Source organism: Oncorhynchus gorbuscha, linkage group LG11 (genome assembly GCF_021184085.1).
Source record: "Oncorhynchus gorbuscha isolate QuinsamMale2020 ecotype Even-year linkage group LG11, OgorEven_v1.0, whole genome shotgun sequence".
NCBI classification, from domain to species: Eukaryota; Metazoa; Chordata; class Actinopteri; order Salmoniformes; family Salmonidae; genus Oncorhynchus; species Oncorhynchus gorbuscha.
In genome coordinates this window covers 30,155,367-30,174,617 of record NC_060183.1, presented here as the reverse complement: position 1 = coordinate 30,174,617, position 19,251 = coordinate 30,155,367, and the positions used below count along the sequence as shown (strand labels likewise).

At 40.6% G+C, this 19,251-nt stretch overlaps 1 protein-coding gene across 2 annotated transcripts in view; it reads left to right on the top strand.

Annotated features, from left to right (window-relative positions):
- The window catches only part of LOC124048479 (protein FAM117A-like), a 34,663-nt gene extending 17,377 nt beyond the window's left edge, over positions 1 to 17,286 (top strand). For both annotated transcript variants that reach the window (XM_046369315.1, XM_046369314.1), the window contains exons 5-8: positions 6,701 to 6,817; positions 12,074 to 12,236; positions 12,885 to 13,044; positions 14,458 to 17,286. In XM_046369315.1, the coding sequence (XP_046225271.1) occupies positions 6,701 to 6,817; positions 12,074 to 12,236; positions 12,885 to 13,044; positions 14,458 to 14,716 (699 nt within the window). In that variant the 3' untranslated portion in view covers positions 14,717 to 17,286. The remainder of the gene's footprint in view (positions 1 to 6,700; positions 6,818 to 12,073; positions 12,237 to 12,884; positions 13,045 to 14,457) is intronic.
- Positions 17,287 to 19,251: the final 1,965 nt, after the last annotated feature.

Genomic DNA, 19,251 nt, shown 5'->3' with positions numbered 1-19,251 from the left:
TAGTGGAGAGGGTAGCAAGTTTTAAGTTCCTCGGCATACACATCACAGACAAACTGAATTGGTCCACTCACACAGACAGCATCGTGAAGAAGGCGCAGCAGCGCCTCTTCAACCTCAGGAGGCTGAAGAAATTTGGCTTGTCACCAAAAGCACTCCCAAACTTCTACAGATGCACAATCGAGAGCATCCTGGCGGGCTGTATCACCGCCTGGTACGGCAACTGCTCCGCCCTCAACCGTAAGGCTCTCCAGAGGGTAGTGAAGTCTGCACAACCCATCACCGGGGGCAAACTACCTGCCCTCCAGGACACCTACACCACCCGATGTTACAGGAAGGCCATAAAGATCATCAAGGACATCAACCACCCAAGCTACTGCCTGTTCACCCCGCTATCATCCAGAAGGCGAGGTCAGTACAGGTGCATCAAAGCTGGGACAGAGAGACTGAAAAACAGCTTCTATCTCAAGGCCATCAGACTGTTAAACAGCCACCACTAACATTGAGTGGCTGCTGCCAACACACTGACATTGACACTGACCCAACTCCAGCCACTTTAATAATGGGAATTGATGGGAAATTATGTAAATATATCACTAGCCACTTTAAACAATGCTACCTTATATGTTACTTACCCTACATTATTCATCTCATATGCATACGTATATACTGTACTCTATATCATCGACTGCATCCTTATGTAATACATGAATCACTAGCCACTTTAACTATGCCACTTTGTTTACATACTCATCTCATATGTATATACTGTACTCGATACCATCTACTGTATCTTGCCTATGCTGCTCCGTACCATCACTCATTCATATATCCTTATGTACATATTCTTTATCCCCTTACACTGTGTATAAGACAGTAGTTTTGGAATTGTTAGTTAGATTACTTGTTGGTTATTACTGCATTGTCGGAACTAGAAGCACAAGCATTTCGCTACACTCGTATTAACATCTGCTAACAATGTGTATGTGACAAATAAAATTTGATTTGATATTTATTTATTTGATTTAATAACACCTGCTCTTTCCATGACAAACAGCTTCTAGGCCTTCAGACTGTTAAATAGTCATCAATAACCGGCCTCCTCCCAGTACCCTGCTCTGAACTTTAGTCACTGTCACTAGCTGGCTTTACCACCCTGTTACTCTACCATGCACCTTAGAGGCTGCTGCTCCTATGCACATAGTCATGGATGCAAATATATAAAAAATTAAAAACAGCTTAAATGCATAAGAATTCAGACCCTTTGCAATGAGACTCGGAATTGAGCTCTAGTTCATTGTTTCAATTGATCATCCTTGATGTTTCTACAACTTGATTTGAGTCCACCTGTGGTAAATTCAATGATTGGACATGATTTTGGAACGGCACACACCTGTCTATATAAGGTTCCACAGTGCATGTCATAGCAAAAACCAAGCCATGAGGTCAAGGAATTGTCCGTAGAGCTTCGAGACAGGATTGTGTCGATGCAAAGTTCTGGGGAACGGTACCAAATCATTTCTGCAGCATTGAACGTTCCCAAGAACACAGTGGCCTCCATTCTTAAATGGAAGAAGTTTGGAACCACCTAGACCCCTCCAAGACCTGGCCAAACTGAGCAGTTGGGGGAGAAGGGCCTTGGTCAAGGTGACCAAGACCCCAATGGTCACTCTGACAGAGCGCCAGAGTTCCTCTGTGGAGATGGGAGAACCTTCCAGAAGGACAACCATCTCTGCAGCATTCCACCAATTAGGCCTTTATGGTAGAGTGGCCAGACGGAAGCCACTCCTCAGTAAAAGGCACATGACAGCCTGCTTGGAGTTTGCCAAAAGGCACCTAAAGGACTCTGACTATGAGAAACAAGATTCTCTGGTCTGACGAAACCAATATTGAACTTTTTGGCCTGAATGTCAAGCATCACGCCTGGAGGAAACCTGGCACCATCCCTACATCAGGAACAAGGGCAAGTTGAATGGAGCCAAGTACAGAGATCCTTGATGAAAACCTGCTCAGGACCTGGGGAGAAGGTTCATCCAACAGGACAACTACCCTAAGCACACAGCCAAGACGATGCAGGGGAAGCTTTTGGACAAGTTTCTGAATGTCCTTCAGTGGTCCAGCCAGAGCCCGGGCTTGAACCTGATTGAACCTCTCTGGAGAGACCTAAAAATAACTGTGTAGCGACGCTCCCCATCCAACCTGACCGCTTGAGAGGTTCTGTAGAGATGAATGTGGGGAAACTCCCCAAATACATGTGTGCCATGCTTGTAGCGTCATACCCAAGAAGACTCAAGGCTGTGATCGCTACCAAAGGTGCTTCAACAAAGTACTGCGTAAAGGGTCTGAATACTTATGTAAGTGGGATATTTCAGTTTTTTTATTTTTAAAATGTCATCTGTTTTGCTTTGTGATTATGGGGTATTGTGTGTAGATTTGATATGGGGGGGACGATTTAATACATTTTAGAATAAGGCTGTAACTTAACAAAATGTGGAAAAAGTCAAGCGGTCAATACTTTCCGAATGCAGTGTAAATTAAATGAGTCATTCCATGGATCATTTATCTTAAAACAGTTCCTAATGTCAGCTTCTATATGTCAGCTTAGACTCAGTCTTCAGAACTAAAGAAGGATTTTTTTAAGCCGTGAGACAATTGAGCCATGGATGGGGTGAAGGGGCAAGACAAAAGCTTTTAGTGCCCTTGAAAGGGTCAAGAACTGCAAAGCTGCCGGGTTTTTCACACAAGTTTCTCGTGTATCAAGAATGGTCCGTCATCCGCACGACATCCAGCCAACTTGACACAACTGTGGGAAGCATTGGTGTCCACATGGGCCAGCATCCCCCTGGAAAGCTTTCAACACCTTGTAGAGTCCATGCCCTGATGAATTGAGAGTGTTCTGGGGCAAAAGTGGGGGGGTAAAACTTATTTTAGGATGGTGTTCCTAATGTTTGGTATACTCAGTGTTAAAATAAAGAAATACAAAAATGTATACATTTTTAAAATATACTTAAGTAAACATATTCTGGTCCCGGTTAATGTGCACATTTTGTCCAGCCACTCAATCAATGCAAACTTTTTTCAAGCCATATATATAACATTTTTGGACTTATAAATTAATGCTCTTCACCCATTGATTCTACCAGAATATAACTTATAAATGCCTCGTGAGCTTACTTCAACTGTTGTACCCCATCAGAACCCAAAATATAAGCTTATTTTACTCCGATGTTTGTAAACAAAGTAAATGAAATGAAAATGTAGCCTCATGGTAGAAACCATCATTTTGATATGATGGATGGTCAGTCCTTGCATCCATAGCTCAGTCTATGCATTTAATTGTGGTTACATTTATCCAGCCCCATATCAGATTTTTACAGAAACAGGAGCGGTGGACCACAGTCAATTTTACAGAACTGAGTGGTGGACCACACAGTCAATAAGCAAAGCAGCATATCAGAGGAAGTGAATCAAATTAGCCGACTAGTGAAGCAACAGGAAAGTGACGATATCACTACCTACTTCTGCTTTCTGCACCAGCTGTGGAACACACTGTTTCCGATGCTAGCCTGTAGAAGTGGGTTGTGTTCATTAGGGCACACAGCCCCAAAAATGTTTTTAAACGTTTTGCAACAAATGAAAATGAGCATTTCTTAATGGTCATGCCCAGCTAGTATAGCCCTGTTTTCAGTCTTGTTTTCTTTAGTTTGAAGATGCACAATACTCATCGGTTCCCGGTTCAGATGTTTAAGATACGAGTGCATCAGTCCGCTGGAGCCCAAACAGTACCCTGCATCAGTCAGAAAACCCTTTCAAACGTTACGAATGGTCGGTTCCCAAATTAGTTTTGCTCATATTACTTTCTTTCTACCTCATTAAAATACCTAATAATTTATAACTGATGCTTCCTCTCCTTCAGTGTTAAATTAAGCATGTAACTGCATTGACATTTGTGGGAAAAAAGCCAAAAAACTATTATAAAGTTCAACAGTTGGACAAGGGATGAAGATCCATCAGATATTAACTGAATTATAATACATAACATATTTTACTACTAGGGAATTTGGTGGGAATTCAGGTATTACATTTGTCAAATAGCATTTTTTTCTTCTAAATGCACTACTGCATACATTTTCTTAATGTATATGTTAAACTAAAGACGTGTGTAAATATATTGGTGTATTTGCATATATAAATACATTAACATAAAGGGGTGGAACAGGGCTACAACCATCCAACTCTCTGTCTACCCTACCTGAATTCACCTGTGCTGTCTAGACTGCCTCTAATTACTGTTGTCACGTGCTCTTTCGTAACTCAACTGAGGTGTCAATAACAGGATACCCTCAGATTAAAAATCAACACGCTCCACACATACTCCACATTGTTTGCGAGATCAAACATATCACTAATACAAATGTTTTAGTTTCGGAAGTTGTTTTCGATTCAGCGCATCTAATTTGTAAACATTTCAACTGTACTGAATGATTACTTTTTTTCAATTGCACAAAATGGACACCCATCAAAATAAGTTGTCTTCACTTTCTTGTGATGTAGGTGTGTTAAATCCCAGATCAAGTTTTAGCATTTCTTAGATACAACAAAAGAGAACGTATTCCATTGAGCCCATTTTGATTTTTTGACAGGTCATTACAAACATTTCCTATAATGTTAACGGGGAAAAATGACAGGCACAAGCAAGAGTATGAACGAGTCGCAGAAGAAAAATTTAAAGCAATCAATCAGCAAGATTTAAGTGAAAAGTGGAATTTGATTCCATCAAACACAGGAAATGGATGGATATAGTAGACAGATCCTCAGGTGGGTGGGGCATGCGCGTTGCTATGCTGATCTGTAAGACATTTTGCATGCCGAACAACCCCAGGCAGTATCAGTAGCCTAGTCAAACTGTGCTGCTTGGTGCGCGGCATGTTCAGCATTCAAATGGCTTGAGCAATATTAGGCTTTATTAGAGATGCAACCAATGTCATTTGATAGGTTAGTTTTCAAATGCACTGTTAAAAATGTTTTACCCAAATACAATTTAAGGTTCCGGAGACAACTCATCGGGGCTTACATTAGATTTAATTTCTATTAAGTTTCACCAGCAGTTTTGTTTTACAAAATCTGTATATGGTCATTTTTAGATATACAGGGTAAAGTTGAACATTTCATGACAAGGACAGCAATCACTTGTGTGTCGTCCGCTAGTCTCCTTGATGGCTTAGCTCAGGTGACTGCATACACCATAGTCATATACATAATTTACACACACTGCTTAGTCAGCTCAGACAGATCCAGCTCAGAAGCCCAGCTCATGAGCTCAATTAGCAGAAGATTTTAATTTGGAATTGAAAATGTATGTCTTGGCCTCCTGGGTGGCGAAGTGGTTAAGGGCGATGTACTGCAGCGCCAGCTGTGCTACCAGAGACTCTGGGTTCGCGCCCAGGCTCTGTCGTAACCGGCCGTGACCGGGAGGTCCGTGGGGCGACACACAATTGGCCTAGTGTCTTCCGGGTTAGGGAGGGTTTGTCCGGTAGGGAAATGCTTGTCTCATCGCGCACCAGCGACTCCTGTGGTGGGCCGGGCGAAGTGCGCGCTAACAAAGGTTGCCAGGTGCACGGTGTTTCCTCCGACACATTGGTGTGGCTGACTTCTGGGTTGGATGGAGCTGTGTTAAGAAGCAGTGCGGCTTGGTTGGGTTGTGTATCGGACGCATGACTTTCAACCTTCGTCTCTCCCGAGCCTGTGCGGGAGTTGTAGCGATAAGACAAGAAGAACAAGATATCACGAAATTGGGGAGAAAAAGGGGTCAAATTAAAAAATATATACAATAATAATAAAAAAAATGTATGTCTTTACATGCATAACAAATGTTATGCACCGAACTAATTTGTTCCTCTAATCAAACCGCATCGAATCATTTGAAACAAAAACATATATTTTCTGTATAGGGGCCCATGGATCTAGATACGAGTCGAATAGTCTTGAAAGGGAAAGATACACAATGAACATGACCCTTCTATAGGCCTTCAACCCATATGCACTGCCTTATCGTCATTGTGCAAGGAGAGAAGGAAGTATGGGCCAATACACACTCCAGAAATAGGCCTACTCTCATCAAAACATATGAAGACTAGAAATAAGCACAGTAATGGTTATAACGCATTGTAAAATATATCAAACCTGGGTTCAAATGGAAAATTGCTATCTTTCAAATTCTCTGAGTGTTTGCTTGAGCCTGCCTATTGCCGGATAGGCTGGATTTGTACTTTTGGTATGGTTCCATTGCTCTAGGTTAACTCACTCAAGCACAACTAAAGCTAAAGCGATTTCCACTACTAGGCTTATTTAAACCTGGGTTCTTAATTTCCTTACATTTCCAAAGTTTAGTCACTAACTGATAACTCGGATGTGTACTGGGAGCGATATGTCATTTTTATGTGCTTTATCTGTGTGTGTGTGTCCATACTTGCATGTTGCAAGTGTCTGTTTGGTGTACCTATATGCCCTACGCTTGCTTGTTTGTCTATGCCAATGTTTTGTTTACTCTGCATTGCACATACATTATGAATGTGTACTTGATGTCCTACTGTATTGTTCTGTTGTCTCGTTTTACTGTGGTCTTCCACTGATTGTCAGTCAATTTTGAAGTATGAATTCAATTTATTAAATCAGTTGATGCCTCTATTTTTTTCTTCCCCAGCCTATCCCACCCACCCCCCTTTACAAGCTAACCCCTCGTCTGCGCCGCAGCGTGGAGGGCCTCAACCAGGAGTTGGAGGGCATGTTCGTGTGCCAGCCGCCCCACCACCAGTGCTGGGTAAGACATTTACATGTTTAGATTGTGCTAATTTCCATTGCAGCCCTACAATACTCACTACTCAAGGGAAATCTATTCTTGATATTGCGATTATCCATCTCGTTATCTTACCTGTTTTCCTGAATTAGTTCTTAGTTTAAAAATAAATATATATTTCACCCCCGTTTTCTCCCCAATTTCGTGATATCCAATTGTGATCCAATTACGATCTTGTCTCATTGCTGCAACTGTGAAGCTCGAGTCATGCCTTCTCCGCCAAACCGCACTCCTTAACACCTGCCCGCTTAACCCGGAAGCCAGCCGCACCAATGTGTCGGAGAAAACACTGTTCAACTGGCAACACAATTCAGCGTGCATGTGCCTGGCCTGCTGCGTTAGTGACATCCCGGCCGGCCAGACCCTCCCCTAACCCGGACGACGCTTGTGCGCCGCCTCATGGTTCTCCCGGTCGCGGTTGGCTGCCTGGGATCAAACCCTGGTTGTTGGTGATCAGGCTGTTGACACTGTTGTGTCGTCGGCAAACTTAATGGTGTTAGTTGTGCATGGCAATGCGGTCATGGGTGAACAGGGAGTACAGGAGGGGACTGAGCACGCACCCCTGTGTTGCCCCCGTGTTAAAGATCAGCGTGGCAGATGTGTTACCTACCTTACCACCTGGGGGCGGCCCGCCAGGAAGCCCAGGATCCAGCTGCAGAGGGAGGTATTTAGTCCCAGGGTGCTTAGTTTAGTGATGAGCTTTGAAGGCACTATCTGTCACTTCAAGAGTTGTTTCAACAGGTTTGCAGAAAATCTCAATCCTAAACAGAATGTTTAAATATAGCTGCAAGTAGCAATAAGAGGTGCTGGCTTATGTGCAGGCTGAGAGGAAGCATGGCAGCATTATACACAATTCTAAACAAAAATGCCATTTTCTAATCTTTGGATGTATTGCTTTTCTCAAATGTACTAGAGACAGGCATGATTAACATACATTCTGAGTTTGGAGTTCATGAGAACATTTTTATTTTTTATTTGATCTTGTATTAAACAATTCAATCAATATTCAGATTCCAAGAACACAGGATGAGATGTTACTATCCTTTGATAGTAACATCTCAATCAATATTTGAGATTCTTCAAATAGCCACCCTTTGCCTTGACAGCTTTGTAAACTCTTGGCATTCTCTCAATCAGCTTTAAGTTACTCACCTGGAATGCATTTCAATCAACAGGTCTGCCTTCTTAAAAGTTAATTTGTGGAATTTCTTTCGTCAATGCATTTGAGCCAATCAGTTGTGTTGTGACAAGGGGGGGGGGTGATGGCCCTATTTGGTAAAAGACCAAGTCCATATTATGGAAAGAACAGCTCAAATTAGCAAAGAGAGATGACAGTCCATCATTACTTTAAGACATGAACATCAGTCAATACAGAACATTTCAAGAACTTTAAGTTTCTTCAAATGCAGTCGCAAAAAACTGGCTCATGAGGACCGCCACAGGAAAGGAAGACCCTGCTGCACAGGATAAGTTCATTAGTTACCAGCCCAAATAAATTATTCATAGGTCAAGTAACAGACGCATCTCAACATCAACTTTTCAGAGGAGACTGTGAATCAGGCCTTCATGGTCGAATTGCTGCAAAGAATCCACTACTCAAGGACACCACTAAGAAGAAGAGACTTGCTTGGGCTAAGAAACACAAGCAATAGACATTAGACTGGTGGAAATCTGTCCTTTTGGTCTGATGAGCCCAAATTTGAGATTTTTGGTTCCGTCCGCCATGTCCTTGAGATGTTTTTTTGACAGGTCATTACAAACATTTCTTCTAATGTTAACGGGGGAAAATGACAGGCACAAGCAATAGTATGAACGAGTCGCAGAAGAAAAATTAAAGCAATCAATCAGTGAGATTTAAGTGACAAGTGGAATTTGATTCCATCAAACACAGGAAATGGATGGATATAGTAGACAGATCCTTAGGTGGGTGGGGCATGCGCGTTGCTATGCTGATCTGTAAGACATTTTGCATGCCGAACAACCCCAGGCAGTATCAGTAGCCTAGTCAAACTGTGCTGCTTGGTGCGCGGCATGTTCAGCATTCAAATGGCTTGAGCAATATTAGGCTTTATTAGAGATGCAACCAATGTCATTTGATAGGTTATAGTTATCAAATGCATTGTTATTGTCTGTGCAGATTAAGATGGCACGAGGGCTCAACCGTATGTCTCGCATGCTGCGGTTGCACCTAAATGACTGGGCGTATAGCTAAGTCACTCAAAGAAAAGTTTGCATCAGGTTACAAAAAACACTGGAATATAACGAGACTATTCTTTAAGCAGAAACACAGGATAGCATGACTAATTACAGTTGAAGTCGGAAGTTTACATGCATTTAGGTTGGAGTCATTAAAAGTCGTTTTTCAACCACTCCACAAATGTCTTAACAAACTATAGTTTTGGCAAATCGATTAGGACATCTACTTTGTGCATCAAACAAGTAATTTTCCCAACAATTGTTTAGACAGATTATTTCACTTTATAATTCACTGTATCACAATTCTAGTGGGTCAGAAGTTTACATACACTAAGTTGACTCTGTCTTTAAACAGCTTGGAAAATTCCAGAAAATAATGTTGTGGCTTTAGAAGCTTCTGATAGGCTAATTGACATCATTTGAGGCAATTGTACCTGTGGATGTATTTCAAGGCCTACCTTCAAACTCTGTGCCTCTTTGCTTGACATCATAGGAAAATCAAAAGAATTCAGCCAAGACCTCAGGAAAAAAATTGTTGACCTCCACAAGTCTGGTTCATCCTTGGGAGCAATTTCCAAACGCCTGAAGGTACCATGTTCATCTGTACAAACAATAGTACGCAAGACCTTGGACCTTGTGAAGATGCTGGAGGAAACCGGTACAAAAGTATCTATATTCACAGTAAAAGGAGTCCTATATCGACATAACCTGAAAGGCTGCTCAGCAAGGATAAGCCACTGCTCCAAAACTGCCATAAAAAAGCCAGACTACGGTTTGCAACTGAACATGGGGACAAATATTGTACTTTTTGGAGAAATGTCATCTGGTCTGATGAAACAAAAATAGAACTGTTTGGCCATAATGACCATTGTTATGTTTGCAAGAAAAGGGGGAGGATGCTTGCAAGCTGAAGAACACTATCCCAACTGTGAAGCACGGGGATGGCAGCATAATGTTGTGGGGATGCTTTCCTGCAGGAGGGACTGGTGCACTTCACAAAATAGATGACATGATGAGGGAGGAAAGTATGTGGATATATTGAAGCAACATCTCAAGATGTCAATCAGGAAGTTAAAGTTTGGTCGCAAAAGAGTCTTCCAAATTAACAATGACCCCAAGTATACTTCCAAAGTTGTGGAAGTTTCACCAGCTCTGTCAGAAGGAATGGGCCAGAATTCATCCAACTTATTGTGGGAAGCTTGTGGAAGGCAACTCTCACCGTTTGACCCAAGTTAAACAATTCAAAAGCAATGCTACCAAATACTAATTGAGTGTGTCAACTTCTGACCCACTGGGAATGTGATGAAAGAAATAAAAGCTGAAATAAATAATTCTCTCTACTATTATTCTGACATTTTACATTCTTAAAATGAAGTGGTGATCCTAACTGACATTTGACAGGGAATAGTTACTATGATTAAATGTCAGGAAGTGTGAAACTTTGTTTACATGTATTTGGCTAAGGTGTATGTGAATTTCTGACTTCAACTATGTGTGGTCTCAATTAAGTTTATGGAATTTTCCATGACAATTCCTTAATTTTGAGACTAAATTTCAACTTAATAGAACATGACTTACAAACATGTTCATTAAACATGCATTAACATGAGGGAAAGACTTTCTTACACTTAATTTATCGCAATTACATTTACATTTAAGTCATTTAGCAGACGCAATTGAAGATGACTTCCGTTGACATTGAGTTTCAACCATTGCCCTTGATAATGTCTCTCACCTAAGCTGCCAGTGTCCTTTACAGTCCATTTATGCCTTGTCCATTTTCCCACAAGTACACCAGCAGTGTTAGAGAAGTTTGACCAGGATCTCTCTCCATGCTCCCTCCACATGGACTCATGTCGCACTCTATAGAAGTAGTACAGGACAGCCCCGTAATGAACTGAATTTTCCAGACTGTTAATCCATACAAATGATTTACTCTATGACCAATTCTTAATCCTACCAATATATTTATACAGATTTCTAGATCAAATGTCAAAAGAATACACAGTTTAAATAATTCCCCCCCCTAATTGGCTTATACTCCTATCATCTTGGCGATCTCACTGCCAGGGTTAAGGAGTTAGAGGGCCAATCCTTAGGGAGACATCCCGACCATACAGCAGACCCAATGTGGTGAGATTTGTATCAAAACAAAGACAAGAACAACCAAAACAACAGTAATACACATCACTCGAGGTGGGGAAAACTTCAATCCATTTGGAGTAAATGTCAACCATTACCAATATATATTTTTCCCTTTTACGGGCAGGCATGCGAAGAAAATCTATGTGTGTATATTTACCGACAGGCCTCAGTGGACTGGTATTTTAAAAAACAATACTGGCTGTTAAATAAAAAATAACAAATTAGAATAGATCAAATTAGAATTACAACTCTTGATAACTCCATAAGGAAATAATTATATCCCATAAATTATTGGTAAAATAGACTAGACAGGTGTCCCTCATCCGGCCGTAGGGGGAGCTCCCAAATAAGTAAGGCCTGGCCATTTACTTGTTTGTGCCATACGTTTTACCCCACACCAGCATGCACACACAAACACCCCTATTATGAATATTTGTTAAGTGGTGTTAATACTGTGTTGGATTTATTGTGTGGGGTCTTTTTTAATTTGGTTATAAACTGGGTACGTAGAATGATGGAAATGTTTGAAATATTTTTAAATGGTTTCTAGAGGTACAGGGAAAGAACACACTTAATGGGGTTGAATGACCTTTGTTCTGACTTCCTGTTGATGCCCGACACCCTCACTAGAAAAACTGGAGACATTGGGTGAGATCTAAATGGGCTATGTAAACACTAGTAATTAGAAGTTTATAATTCTGGACTAGTAATTAGAAGTTTTGTAATAGTCCTATGTGTGGACCACAAGAAGGACAGAGTGCTACCCCTGAATGGCGATATTGTGACAAAAGTGGAACAATAATAAGTATTCCATCAAATGAGGTATTCATTCTTGTCCTGTTGTCCAGTGTATTCACTGCATTCATTTGTCTCTCTCAGATTCTGGAGGTTCCTGATGGCCACAGGGCTCCAGTTCCACCACTGAGCTGCAGCAGTGGCTCCCAGAGCGACCCCTCCACCACGCCCCTCTCCCCCACACCCTCACCCTACTCCTCTTTCTCCCCCTCTTCTGTAGAAGACCTACCTGTGAATCAGGACCCAGGTCAGTCTCTCCCTAATATAGCCCTGTAACAACAACAGTGCAGTGTTATGTTCAGTACTGTACACAAAAACTTGTTCAGTAAGGTGCACGCAAACCTGCAAAATGTTTTGTAATTGAAAACTGTGTTCTTATTGGACAGGTTCAGGGTGTACCTCCCGGGTTTATCTGTTTCAAAACGTTATCTCCATACTGAACAAGACCCATTTGGTTTATCAACATAAAATTGAGTAATACCAGGCTGGAAAAGCTAGATTGGCTATAAATGGTTGAGACAATTCCCACAGTAATGGTGCCTCTTTACAATGACGTGATACAACTTTGATACATTTCCACTTGTTGTAGCATGAAATGCATGCACCAGAAACAGGGCACACTTTGTGAGATATCAGCAAGCTGTCTGCTTGGATAGCTATCTAGCTGCTTGGCTAAACACAATGTCAGCGCACTGTTCTGATTGGCCAATCGCAAGTCTTTAGCTAAGATTTCACATGTTGAACCTTGGAAACCCCAGCTAGACCGTTCAGATCAAGCAAACTGCATAAAGCCGTCTCGGGTGCTGCATCTGAACTAGGCATCAGTGATAGGAATTTAGAAACACAGATATTGGACCTATTCAGATATTGGACCTATTCTCACACCACGCTTCAGGTGTGGCGGAGGGTGCAGAGCTGTGTCTCCTGTCATCCCAGGGTGGGTGGGAGCCATCCCCCTTGCTGCTCTCCTCCTCGCCCCGGCCCAACAAGAGCTACTGCTTCCAGAGGGAGCCCCCCGAGGGCTGCGAGAAGGTCCGCGTGTGTGAGGAGACCAGGTAGGTTCTCGCAAGTACACGCACACACATGCGTAATTGTTTGATGTGCACTGAAACGTACATGCCCACACAAATGTAAATACACACTAACGTGTGTGTATGGACAGATGTATGCTTTGGTACATAGATAAATACAAAACATTCTGACTTGCATGCATTTATTCCAAAAAGCTTATGAACAGTAACATATGGCTTCTTAGATTGAGTCTGCACTGACCCCCAGTGGTTTCAAAGTTATTGGAGACTGGGTGTGTCAATATCACAGGGTTCATCTGATCATGAAAATCATGAAAAAGTAATGGAATTTTAAAATGGTGTTTCCCAGTCCTGGAAAAGTTTTAGAAAATCCTAAAAGTAGTGGAAATTAATTTAATAATAATAATTTAAATATTTTATGAATAAAATAAAAATCAACGTCTGCCTGGATCGGAATAACACTTTAGCTCGCCTGCATGTGTGCGAGACGAGTGGGCCGTTGCTCAAGGAGAGAGAGCGAGTCAGACATTTCAGCAGCAGGTAGGCTGATAAACAGACTAACTAGGTTGTCAAATCAAAACATATATTGTACCCTCTAGTTAAGTGTTTAGCTATTAGCATGTATTAAAATGTTTTCATGTCCTTAAAAAGCATATCACCGACACTCACGAATAAGGCCATACGAAGTTGATGTACTTTTTTGAACGATTCACATGATTCATTTAAACAATTATTTTCGATGAAACAAACAATTCACTTCACCATTGTATTAGTTGGTATTCGGTTTAATTGCATTGAATCAAAATAATTTGAATTGTGAACATTCATTTTAGTAAAAAAATCATTAGATGTAGCCTTTCTTTTGGATTATGTTGGTTCAAAACTTGTATATGCTTCCAGTTGATTTGGGCATTTAACGTATGGGACGTTGCAATAGATGCTAGTCAGCCTGCAAAGTAAACACTTCTAAGATAAATATGACTAAACTAGAAAAGGAACATTTCTGGGCTTGCTTCAGCTGAATAAAAAGATTTGTAGCCTACCATAGCCATTTGATCTTTGATATTTTGAATAAGCTAATGATTTGTTTTACATCAAGGTAGCTCTCCAGAGTGAGGGTTGACCACATGTTTCGTACTGTTGCCTAACAGGTATTCTACTTTGTGGGGGGTTAAGTGCCTTACTCAACGACAGGAGATGGTACATGGGATCAGAGAGCAGACAGACACTGAGCAGCCTCAGTGTCGATACCACATTACTCATACTTTTTTACACTACTTCAGAGATGCCGTCAATTGTTGGTCATGTAAATTTGGTTAAAAGGAAAAGTCATTCAATTCTATTTGTCAATGTGTATGAACCATGATATCAGGTCGACTGACACATTTGAACAGTTTGTGATCCTGCTCCTAACAACCATCTCTTTCTGTCCCACAGCTTTCCACACCTAGCCCAGTCCTCGCTCCTCTTCTCCTCCTGCCCCGACCCCAACAAGGTGAACTTCACCCCCCACGGCGTCTCTGCATTCTGCCCGGTCAGCCTGCTCAAGCCCCTGCTCCCATCCATGGACCTGCTGTTCCGCAGCCTGGCTGTGGCCCCAGCCACGGGTTGCTCTGGCCAGGGTGCAGACCCCTACCAGGCCCCCTCGCCTGGGTACCTGGGGCCTCACCCCGACTCGGTAACCACTGCCATGTAAAAGAGGCTACATTAAAGGGGGAAATGTCAAGGCAGCGGTATGTTTTGAAAACTACATTACACATCATGAGGACGTCTTGGTTACTCTCCCCAGCCTTGTTGATTGTGGTCCCCCCAAATTAAACACAATGTTTCAAAGTGCCCGAGAAGACAGCCTTTTTACCAACCATGCTCCAGTTTAGTAAGAGTTTACAAACTTGTTACTGTTGACCAAAAATGTCAGGGAATCTTTTTTGGACAGTAGTGGCTTCTATTTTCATTTCTCTTGTCTTAATCATAGCTTTTTTAAAGTGTCATTGGCTGTACTCTGACTCTTTTTCTTTTTTTTCCTTATCCGTATTGAAAAGACATGACACACCAGCTGACTTTTGGCCTTTAACCTTGGGTGCCAACCACAGTCGCTGCCACATTGAAAGTGGTCTGAAATGTATTAACTTGTGGACCAATAGCCACTGAGGCAAGCATACTTTTATAAAAGGATCAATTTAGTTGGTCATTTTTGTTAGAAAAGAAATTGTTTTAAAAAATAATAAGAAGAAGAAATAGACCATGTGTGAGGTTATGTTATTTGCTTGAATCAGTCCCCAAGATGACATTTGCTTTTTTAGAACAGATCGGTCCATAAGGGTTTCGAATCGGAACATAATTAGATTTTCTATGTTAGGATGGTACATATAACACTGCGAGTCATTGGCTTGTCAATGGCTATAGTCATTTTTGCAACAATTCTGATCTTTTGTATTAATGTTCATTAGTCCCTATTTTATGATGCTCAAAAGACACTGAGTTGCTTCAACATTTGGTAGGATGGTGTAGGGTAGTCTTGTCACTTTGACCAAACTACTAACAGTCTTTTATTCTCTGGAAGAGCAATGTTTCCCTATGATTTTTCTAGGGGACGATGCTTCACCCCTCACTTTATGCACATTGAACTCTCGTTTTGGATTTTAGGAGCCTGTTGGCCCACTTCTCTTTTAATGGTGATTCAGATTTTCCCTCTCATTGTATGAAAGGTGTCTTGGGAAAGCTTGTACTCTTTGGAAATGTAATGTTCTGCTCTGGATTAGTTTGTGAATTGTAGGAAAAGGCTGCTGTCAAATACCAGTTAATTATTTAAGTTATTAGAAAAGGGGGCAAATGTTCTTCACCAAAATCTGGTTGCTTTTAGTATTTAAAGATATTTATATAGAATTTTCAATTAAAATACAACTTTTTTAACCTTAAAGTAACATCCATGACACACACATGCAGATGATTTTTTTTCTCCCTTAACCATCTTAGTGTTCTCATACAAGGCATGACGAATCAGTTTGCCACATTTGTGTTAAGTGGAACATAGTGCTCGATGAATTATATTTTTCTTTCTTGCATGCTTTTTAATTATTTTTCTAAAAGCCTAGTTTATATAGGTAATAAGATGAGTCTTGGTGACTAGTTTTTATTTTTTCCCCTGCTTTTCCTCGTGATGGTGAAAGAAGACATTTATAGAAGTTTGGTGCTATTTCTGTTCATGTTTAGTGCCTCTATTTTTGTTTCTAATAAGGCGATTGTATACATGTTAATCAGAGCATAGCTCTTCTAGTTGTGTGTATATATGTGTATAGCTCCATGAGGACTCTTATGACACTGACTACCTATGTAGTGGTCTAGAGTCATAATCTGATCTCATCGGTAAATGTTGATCATTTTCTTGTTTTGTTTGTTTCTCTACCAAGGTTACAAGATCAAGTTAATTGAGAATCTTTGCACAAAGTGACAGCTATTTCTTTTCATTTGCAATTTCTATTTTTGTTTATTTTATACTTTAGAGTTACCTTGTTTTGGTGTATGAATGTATTTTGGTATATTTTTCAATTATCTGCTACATAAGCTAAAGAAGGTTCAAAAGTATGTTCGATGTTCATTTCAGTTCCCCACTCTGTCCGTTTTATGTTAGGGGACTGACAAGCAAATTGTATTTGGGGGAATTATTATTTACTTCAAGGACAAGGTTTTATGTGGCAGCTATTTTATGTTTGAACACATTTCTGTGTAGTTCTAGTTGTTATTATTGAACTCGTTTTCAATGTTTTGGGGGAATTTCCCAGGTGTCATCTTTTCTATGGTTACATCCCAAATGGCACCCTCTTATGAAATAGGGTTCCATTTGGGACAGAAGCCTATGGTACCCCTACTTGGTTCTTATACAGGTGATTGACGATAAGAGGTGGTCTTTAGATTATAGACCGGCCAGTGTAGACACTCTTTATACACTGCCTAACCATTGTACACTGCAATTTGCCCACCTGACGCTTCCCAACATGTTTGGTTCTCCCATTATTAAAACCGATATTTGGGGGTGAACGGATCATCTAGCGCAACAATCGTGTTTGCTTTTATGGCCCAGACGCTGAAAAGCCACCCGGCATAAATGGTATGGTTTTTGAGCAACCTATTGATGAATTTAAAACGTGCCTTTGGGTTTTGCTCCGCCACCCATTTATAAGCGCACTCCGATTTTTCATTTTAGGAGATTCATGTACTTTAATGGCTGAAACAATCCAGTAGCCTCAATAAAGCCCAATAATTGTTGCTGTATAGATTTTTTCGATAGGCATATTGATACTAGGCTATAATAAACAAATACATCGTTTCTTTACGTTGAGTTAAAAGTCAAATGTAGGCATTGGCCTACTGTAAGAATTTATACACGGCTAGCTCCCATGGTTTTATTGTTAACACAGACAGGTGCTGCAACCTGCGACGATGACAAAAATCTGGTATGTTTGGTGCATAAATGAAGAAGCAGATGTGCGCTTCACCCAGGTCTGTAAGAATAAACATAACAAAAATACGTTTCTGTTAAATACATACATTACACACTATGGCTGCTAGGTTTTATGTCAACTATAGAGAAAAGGCGGGTCATGACAAATGAAATAAATATAGTTCATGTGAACTACAATAATAAAGATTTTTCATATGTATAGCCTTTCACAACACAAGTATTGATGGGAATAATTCCGCGTTTATATGGCAGTCGGAAATAGAAAAGTCAGACTTTTCTGATTAGTTAATACATTGAACGAGGCACGTAATTAACTACAACTAGTTAGCAAGTCGAAAATGACCCAGTTCTTGACTAGTACGTGAACGTGGTAAAAAGGTGGATAGACCAAATGTAAACCAACATGTCTGTAGAAGGTTGTCCAGTGGCAACGTGAACATTCAATTGTCGTCCGACAAGCGCAGATACATCCAAGCTCTGTGACAGTGCTGGTCAGAAAGAAAGCTAGCTGGCTGATGAATGCAGACAATAGACCAAAAATAGCTAAATGACAATCTGTTTCAGTAGCTAGCTAACTATCTTGCTCGGTGTCATCTAAAATAACACACATTTATAAGTCGGTTCATTTGATTAATTATAGTAGGACATGCTTATGTGAAGCTAGCCACAATAAAGTAATTTGCGGTTCGCCTTCAAAATAAAAGGCCCTCTTTGAAAGTGACACCAACAGAACACAACTGAAGCGTTTACACAAATAAAACCGTCATAGCGCTGATTGCTGGACTTTGACTGTGGGGATTTACCTCCCCAGTCACCCTATTGTGTGTATTGACATTCATATTGCACTGTACAGCCTTACCCCATTTCATTGATCCACAATCCATAGGTATCAGTCTATTCAGTAGCCAAGCATGTAAATCTTGGTGGGGCAAACTCCCCTAAAATTTTGGGGGATTCATGTCAGCAAAGCCACTACACAACACTAAACAATACATTAATTGCACTATACTGGTGACAAACAGTGCCCAAACTTAGGGCTGACATAAAGCTGTCCCAAAAGCAGAGCTTTCTTTTCAGCACCATGGAGTGAATCCTTCTGACTTCTACACCTGGCTATCAGTGGAGCCTTGTCTGACAGCAAAACAATTCATTCAGACTCATTTACTGCCTTTAAAAAAAGATGACTTGCTTAAACAAATGTGATTTCTACTGACAATTTAGATGTACAAATTATGGCATAAGGGGACTATGAGCGCATAAGAGGCAATCCATTTTTTTGATTAAGACATTAGTGAGCTAGGTCGGACGTAGTCAATATAACTATTTGGTCAGCACTTTTGAAATGTACAGCGACAGAATTCACAACACTTGCCATTTTTACAGTATTCTCCCTGTGCACCAACTGTAGGATAAATAAAAGGGACATACAGTTGAAGTCAGAAGATTACATACATGTAGGTTGGAGTCATTAAAACTCGTTGTTCAACCACTCCACAAATTTCTTGTTAACAAACTATAATTTTGGCAAGTCAGTTAGGACATCTACTTTATGCATGACACAAGTCATTTTTCCAACAGTTGTTTACAAACAGATTATTTAACTTATAATTCACTGTATCACAATTCCAGTGGGTCAGAAGTTTACATACACTAAGTTGACTGTGACTTTAAACAGCTTGGAAAATTCCAGAAAATTATGGCATGGCTTTAGAAGCTTCTGATAGGTTAATTGACATAATTAGAGTTAATTGGAAGTGTACCTGTGGATG